The 8,665-nt window shown below is 38.0% G+C and overlaps 1 protein-coding gene across 1 annotated transcript; it reads left to right on the forward strand.

Moving 5' to 3' along the window:
- Positions 1-1,750: 1,750 nt before the first annotated feature.
- On the forward strand, positions 1,751-8,119 carry LOC132628609 (uncharacterized). Its single transcript, XM_060344376.1, has 9 exons — positions 1,751-2,137; positions 2,234-2,551; positions 2,612-3,070; positions 3,164-3,795; positions 3,943-4,183; positions 4,286-4,496; positions 4,706-4,804; positions 7,709-7,986; positions 8,063-8,119. Exons 1-9 carry the CDS (start codon positions 1,751-1,753, stop codon positions 8,117-8,119), a joined length of 2,682 nt encoding a protein of 893 aa, XP_060200359.1.
- The last annotated feature ends 546 nt before the right edge of the window (positions 8,120-8,665 follow it).

Here is an 8,665-nt window from a genome sequence, read left to right on the forward strand (position 1 = left end):
TTAAAGTAAATATTCAATATGACTACTTACCAAATTATTGCACAAAGTGTTGTTTACAAAGTCACTTTAATGAGGAATGTTGGGTGCTACATCCAAAACTGCTGGAAAAGGAGGTGATAGATATTGGGGAAGGGACTCAGAACAAAGGAAAGGCTGCAGTTGTAGTAAATGAGCCTGGAACAAGTAAGCAAGGGCAAATCCAACAAGGAGGATATAGAAGGAATAGGGGGTGGAAAGAACCAATGCAACAATACTTACCAGAGGTATTATCCAGTGGTACTGTGGTAACTTATCCTGGAAACAAAGGGCAGGTCAAGAACAAAGTGAATACAAATGGGAGGAATGATGGAAACGAAGAAGTTATGGTATCAAACAAATTTGAGTTACTTAATCAAGGAGTAGAGGATGTTGATATTTGTAGGCTCGGTAACAGTCAAGATGAGCATTATATTGAACAAAGGGTTGCAGCTGACTGTATAGATGACAAGGAGAATCATAGCAAGGAGTGTGCTGGTGTAGATGCTGCAAATTTGGGTATGGATGAACATCAGGCTACAAATGGAACCAAATCTATAGAAGAGGGTGAAGTCTATGAGAAGGATATTGCTAAGGTGCACAAAAGTGAAGTTGTTAATTACAGTGTAATAGCTATTGATAGTCCACAGCTGGATGGTAATGCAGATTCTATGGAGGTTGAAGAGGTTTATGGTTCAAAGAAGTCTAATAGCTGTCAGGATGATGTGAATACTGAATTATCTGCAGATGATCAAAAGGCTGAAATGGGGTAGAAAAGAAATGAGGAAGATAATCACCAACAAGGAGTTGAAAATACTGGAAGTAGGGATGCAGATGCAGATGCTCAACAAAGAATTAATAGTAACAGGAGTCAAGATGGATATGTGGCCTATGAAAGTTCTTTGGAAAATCAGATGTCTGAAAGTACTCAAGCAGGTGATCTATATTTGAATGAAGGTTGTGTTGAAAAGATGCAAGACATGGATGTTTCCATGGATCAGAAGGAGTCTACTCAAGCAGTAATTCTGAAGGATATTATTGATGAGGAGGTACATAACTCTAACTGTAACTTGCAGTTGATTGGTTATTATCCTGAGAAAGTTGTTGATGCTGAGCAAAGGAATTTATCCTTGGCCATTATTCCTGATATTAGAGATATGCAGCCTCTGAATGTTTCTGTAAGGGTATCACCTAACAAGGTGTTACATGATGTAATCTCTCACAAGGTACAGGATGAACATGATAAGGTGAATTTGATCACCAATAAGAAGGAAGATGCTGAGGGTGATGCTATTGATATGAAACTACAGCAGATATGTGTAGAGGCAGGAGTATCTCCAAAATCACAAGGTAAAGGTCCAAAGAAAGGAAGAAAGCTAAACTCAGAGGTTCCTCAAACTGTGAGGTATTCAACAAGGAGTAACCTTAAGAAATATGTTAAATGATTGTTAAAACTTTATTCTGGAACATAAGATCAGTAAAGTCTCAACAAGAATTTCATAGAGTTCAAATGTTAAACAAGCATCATAAGTTCTTTTTGGTAGCTCTGATGGAGCCTTTTCAACATCAGAACCAAATTCAGAAATATAGAAGGAAACTTGGAATGCCTTATGCTAATTCCAACTGTAATGGAAAAATCTAGTTCTTTGTGCAAGATAATGTTGATGTTGAGGTTCTATTGGATACTGAGCAGGCTATTACTGTAAAGCTGCAGTTTTAAGATTTCAATAAAGAAATGGTGGTTACAATGGTGTATGCTAAATGTTCAGATGTGGAGAGAATTCAGTTGTGGGACAGTTTATACCTCTTGGCTAATAATATGACAGCTCTTTGGCTGGTTGGAGGTGATTTCAATGTTATACTAAATGAAGAAGAGAAAATAGGAGGTCTACCAGTTTTGCCACAAGAATATGAAGACTTTGCCTTTTGTCTGAATTCCTGTAAGTTGCATGAGATGCCTTTCAAAGGGAGTCCTTTCACATGGTGGAATGGTAGGGCTGCTAATGACTGTATATTTAAGAGATTGGACAGGATTGTATATAATGATGCACTTCAGAATTGGTTTGGACAATTAGAAGTGGAACATCTGTCAAGGACTGGTTCTGACCATGCACCATTACTTGTATCATGTGGAGATCAAGGGGAAACGTTTATCAAACCATTCAGATTTCTCAAATTCTGGGTGGAACATGATACTTTTCTTGATTTTGTTAAACAGCAATGGGAAACAGCCTTAACAGATGATGTATTTCTGTCATTTAAGCTCAAAATGAAGAAACTGAAAATAGCTTTAAGCACATGGAGTAAGAATACTTTTGGGGACATTTTTAAACAACTTGTTATCAGAGAGGAAATAGTTAAGATTAAAGAGCAATTGTTTGAAGAAACTCCATCAGCAGAAAATAGAATGGTCATGCAAAGGGCACAAGCTGAACTTAAATTGTATATTCACTATGAGGAGGAATTCTGGAGGCAAAAAGCCAGGATGGATTGTTTTTCAGAAGGTGATAGGAATACCAGATATTTCCATAGTCTGGTAAAAGGAAGAAGAAAAAGAATCCAGATTAGGAGGATAAAAGAGGATGCTGGAAATTAGATTGAGGATGTTGATAGTGTTGCTGCTCAAGCTGTCAACTTTTTCCATAAGCAATTTACTCATGAGGGGGTTAGTGAAGATTCTCCAATTTTTCATCATATTCAAGAGCAGATCAAAGAGGAGGATAATATACCACTTACTGCTCAACCTACTATGGAGGAAGTAAAGAGGGCTTTATTTGAATTAAATGGGGACAGTGCTTGTGGCCCTGATGGATTTTCTGGTATATTTTATCAGAAGTGTTGGGAGGTGATAAAGGTTGATGTATATAGTGTTGTTAAAGCTTTCTTTGAAGGACAAACTCTTCCCAAATCCATCACTCACACTAATCTGGTTTTGTTACCAAAGAAAAATATTGTTGAGGCATTTTCTGATATGAGACCTATAAGTCTTAGCAACTTTATCAGTAAGGTCATATCAAGAGTAGTTCATGACAGGCTAGACAAGCTACTTACAAAGGTGATCTCTCCAAATCAGTCTGGCTTTGTGAAAGGAAGGAATATAATTGAAAATGTGTTGTTGACACAAGAAATTGTAACTGATATAAGGAAGAGAGGAAAACCAGCAAATGTTGTGATCAAGTTAGATATGGCAAAAGCATATGATAGGGTCTCATGGTTGTACCTTTGTAAAGTGATGGGAAAGATGGGATTTTCTTCCTTTTTCATTGATCTTATATGGAGACTGTTGGCAAATAATTGGTATTCTGTTCTCCTAAATAGCCAGGCACATGGTTTCTTCCATTCTACAAGGGGAGTCAAGCAAGGGGATCCACTTTCTCCTGCTCTTTTCATTATTGCTGCAGAGGGTCTTTTAAGGGCACTAAATTCTTTATTTGATCAGCCTGGTTTTGTTGGGTATGGGATGCCAAAGTGGAGTGCTGATTTGAATCACCTGGCATATGAAGATGATACAATCATCTTTTCTTCAGCAGATAACCAATCATTACAGATGATCATGAATACTCTACAGGAATATGAGAAGGTATCTGGACAGCTGATAAACAAGAGCAAAAGTTCCTTTTATATGTTCAGCAAAGTATCACATGAGGTTAGTCAGCAGGTTGCAATTGTTACAGGATTTGTGAGAGGACAATTTCCTTTTACATATCTTGGAGTACCAATTACTCATTCCAGAAAAAGGAAAGTGGATTATACTGAATTATTGAAGAAAGTCAAAGACAGGTTACAAACTTAGAAAGGCAAGTTATTGTCTTATGGAGAAAAAGCTGTGTTGATTACAAGTGTCCTTCAAAGTATTCCAATTCATGTTTTATCTGCTATAAGGCCTCCTAAATGTGTTATAAAGGAACTACACAGGATCTTTGCCAGGTTCTTTTGGAATAATAAGGAGGAAGGTAGATGCAGACACTGGGCAGCTTGGCTTAACATGTGTATTCCCAAACATGAAGGTGGGTTGGGATTCAAATCTATTCATGACACATCCAAAGCTTTATGTGCTAAACTATGGTGGAAGTTTAGAACCACTAGTTCACTATGGGCCAATTTCATGTGGAATAAGTACTGCAAAAAACAAATCCCTCAACTGGTTCAATGGAAGGGAGGGTCACAAGTCTGGAAGATGATGTTGGAAGCAAGGGAAAGTATAGAACATGAAATCTGGTGGGAGCCAAAGATTGGAAGTTCAAACATTTGGTTTGATAATTGGACTAAGCTAGGTGCTCTTAGTTATGTGGTTCCCCAGTCCTGGCACATCAATGAGCATGCTAAAGATGTTTCTGAACTTATGGCAGATGGAAGATGGAATGCCAACAAACTCATGCAGATGTTTCCTGAAGATATTGTGCAGCATATATTACAGGAAATTGACATTAAATGTGCATCAAATGAATGGGATAGACCTTGGTGGATGATGAAAAGCACAGGTAAGTTTACAGTAAGTAGTGCATAGCACTTGCTGAGACAGAAAGCTAATGTAATAGTGCCATTTCAGAATATGTGGATCAAAGGTGTACCTTTTAAAATATCATTCTTCATGTGGAGATTGTGGAAGTTTAAAGTCCCAATTGATGAAGTGGCGGCAAGTATTGGCATTCCATTAGTTTCAAAGTGTTGTTGCTGTCATAATGCTCAGATAGAGACAATAAACCATCTATTCATGTGTGGAGATTTGGCTGCAAAGGTATGGAGATACTTCAATATGGGGGCTGGATTGAGCTTGAATTGTGTTCAGGTTAAACATGCTATAAGAAGTTGGTGGGAAGCAAAATGCCATTTCAAAATGAAGACAATATACAAAGCAATGCCTGCTTTTATTGTATGGCAAATATGGAAGTGGAGAAACAATAGGCTTCATGGTGGTATTATGAATCTGAATAGAGTGCTATATGACATAAATATGAACATTCATATTTTATGTAAAGTTCAGTTTCCTGGGCTAAATATTCCAACTATATGGCATCAGATTATTCAGTTATTTGAAGGATATTGTCACGACCCGACTAGGGGGGCGCGACGAACACCCGGTGCTAGCCCACCCGGGCACCCCCCTTAGCTTACTCTTATGCTTACATTTAGGTGAGCCACATAATTATACATGCATTTCCATTCATTTGCCAAACTAGTCCTATTGGACAACAACATCTTTAATCATCATAGGCGTCTATGCCACATCAATGTACATGAGTCGACAAGGCTAACAAAATGATATACAAAATATAGGCCAACAAGGCCGGACATATCTAACCATATACACGTGACTACGAGCCTCTAAAGAGAGTGTGACATAACACATGAGCGGGACAGGACCCCGCTATGCCCATAAATATGTACACAAAAGAATGAGTACCCAGAAGCTATGGCTCCGAAGGAAGTGGAGCTCTGCTATGTAATCTCTAAATAAGCAGCTATGGATCAAGTCTGTCTCCCTGTGCACCTGCGGGCATGACGCAGCGTCCACAAACAAAAGGACGTCAGTATGAAGAATGTACTGAGTATGTAAAGCATGATCAACATTAATATATAAGCATAATGAACAACATATGAAATAGCATAGGAGGGTGGAGACAATAATATCATCATCATGACACTTACTTTCCTTTCATAGGAACTTTCCATTTCTCATACGTATTTGTATACATACATCCTCATGCGTGTTCCATAATAGTACTCGTACCATACTTGTGCTCGTATTCGTATACATGTCCTTATTCGTATTCATGTACATAGTCTTATCACATTCATATTCATTTTATATACATAATCATTTCATATAAATAGCATTTACATAGCATACCCAACCTCATAGGATCGGTGTTTCATACATACTTGGCCAACCAAGGCTCAAGGTTACTCATACCTGGCCCTACCAAGGCTTCAGGGTTATCCGTACCATCTGCAGAGGTGTGCACGCATTTCGAAATCGTGTACATACTCTATACATATTCATATACATATATTCTACCCGGCGTATAAGCTCGGGGTTTCATTATAGCCCTTCATAGGCACATATAAGTATAATAGCCCGTAGGCACCTTTAGCATCATTATTATATCATCATCATCGTTACGTCTATATCATAGGATTACTCGTCATATGAGGTGCGTAGTACAATCGTAGTACATATCAAGGATCATGAGCTTACGAGCTCGGAATATCAATCATTTGGAGACAACATACCCATATAGAGAATTTAGGAATTTGGCCAAAGAACCATGCCTTATGAAAGAAGGGTTAGCCTTACATACCTTCCCGTCGGACTAGTCTACACTTGCACGTATTCCTTTGATGCTCACGTTTCTACCTTCATTAAGGTCATACTATCATTAGCATTGATAATTAGCACACATGGCTAAAGCTAGGGGAAATCAGACAACTATTCCTTCACATCGTAATTCAACTCCCAAAAGTCAACAATACATTCCTAATATCATAACAATAGCTTTTAATCATGCACATTACCCATATTCTCAATTTACTTTCATTAGTCCATGTCCATGGCTAGAACCTACGACTATATCCATTCACGTGCATCACTCATTCAGCGTTCTCAACATCATTTATAACACATTTGCATCACATTACATCAAGGCTCATAACTCAATTCAAACCATTTTCCAAAATGTTACTATTCATCATTCATGACCCATTTTACCATATTTTCTACAATCCATGCATTTCAACTCTCCAATATCTTAACAACATATGAATATCATGAATCTTACCTTAGATGTTGTAGGAACAAGTCTTAGTTGATAATACTCCACTTTGAGCAAAACCCTAGTTTCCCTCCATTTGGATATCTTGACTTTAGATGATCTTTGATGGGTTCTTACTCTTGATTCACTTATTTAATGTTGTTGATGGCTTATAATCCTTGAAAACTTGTATAATAAATGTAGAGAGATGTTTTAGAGAGAGGAATGAAATGTTGAAATGATTTCATGAACTTGGTCCCTTATTTAATGAATCACCACTGATCTGTCGGGATCCATTATACGGTAAGTTTTACGGTCCGTATAACCATTATACGGTCCGTAAAATTGACCGTCAAATGAGCCTGTCCTGCACCCCTCGCTGTGACCGTTTTACGGTCCATTATACGGTCCGTAAAATGGTTTTACGGTCCGTATAACTGACCGTAAAACGTCACCAGCGAGCAACCTTCTCTGTGATGGTTTTACGGTCCATTATACGGTCCGTAAAACATTATACGGTCCGTATAATGAGCCGTATAACCCATCAGTCCACTGAACTTATTCTCATCACTTCGTTTGACCTCCGATCCTTATGGAACCTTCTTAACACTTGCTCAACACTTCATTATCGATCTAAGGGACATTATAACTCTTCTCTAAGACATCATTAAGTCCTTGCTAACTCGTTGCTTGTAATTCCTTTCCGATACTTATCAAATACTTTTGCCTTCTCTTGGCAATCCTCTTCCCTCATCTCTAACATCTTTAAAGTCTCAACTAGGGTCATCAAATGCCATTCCTCACTAGTTCGTTTACTTGCGTACCAACGGAAAATTTTCCGAGGTGTAACAGATATAAGCCTACTGTTATATGCAAAATTATTACATGGAGGAGACCTGCATATGGAGTTTATAAGTGTAATACTGATGGGGATGCTAAAGGAAATCCAGGTCCAAGTTCTGCTGCCTTTTGTATAAGAAATGAAGAGGGAGCATTGGTGTATGCAGCTTCTAAAATGTTGACAGATAGAACAAATATTGTGGCTGAGGCTGAAGCTATTAGAATGGGACTGAGCCACTGTGTAGAAAAGCAGTTTTTTCCATTGATCATAGAGACTGATTCCATGACCATGAAGATGATCTTAAATACTGAATGGAAGGTCCCTTGGAGCATTTCAATGTTGGTGGAGGATATAAGGAGGATGATGGAGGATCAAATAGTATTTGTGGAGCATATACATAGAGAAGGAAATGGGCTTGCAGATTTTTTAGCTAACTTAGTTTTTGTTTTTGCAGGTTCAGTTCAGTTTCATAGTTTTCAGGAATTACCCAGTCAAGCTAAGAGGATTCTGAATATGGAGAAGAGAGGAATTCCAAATTTAAGAATAAGAACCCTTCAAGACAAAGCACCAGATTGACATCAATGCTGCAACTATTACTGAGTACATTCTACCAACTGTTAGTGAGTACTTGCAGCAGTTGTATTAGGGTGGTATTAGTATGCTTGGCATGCTCATTCCTTGGTATAAATGGTGTGATAATCAACACATAAGTAACAGAATGTATTAATTATGGTTCATGTACCATACAGACCTGATTTCATGCAAAAGTTTATGCTATGGACAGCTGCAACATTGAAAGGAAAAGTACAGTAGTTGAAAGAAGATTCAAATGTTGTATGAACTAGCATGTTCAGATACAAAAAACATATTAAGATGTCCGGATATATTTCATGCACTTGGACAATGGTACAAAGGTGAGAGTGGTGATGGCTCCATGCAGATTCTGGTTTGAACAAGAAGATCACAGCTACATTTAAGTGGTCTGAAGAATGATTCAATTGATTTGAAACATGCCACCTGTGAGACTTTGAAGGTGTGATAGATGTTATCAAGTCAA

Source organism: Lycium barbarum, chromosome 2 (assembly GCF_019175385.1).
Source record: "Lycium barbarum isolate Lr01 chromosome 2, ASM1917538v2, whole genome shotgun sequence".
Classification (NCBI taxonomy): domain Eukaryota; kingdom Viridiplantae; phylum Streptophyta; class Magnoliopsida; order Solanales; family Solanaceae; genus Lycium; species Lycium barbarum.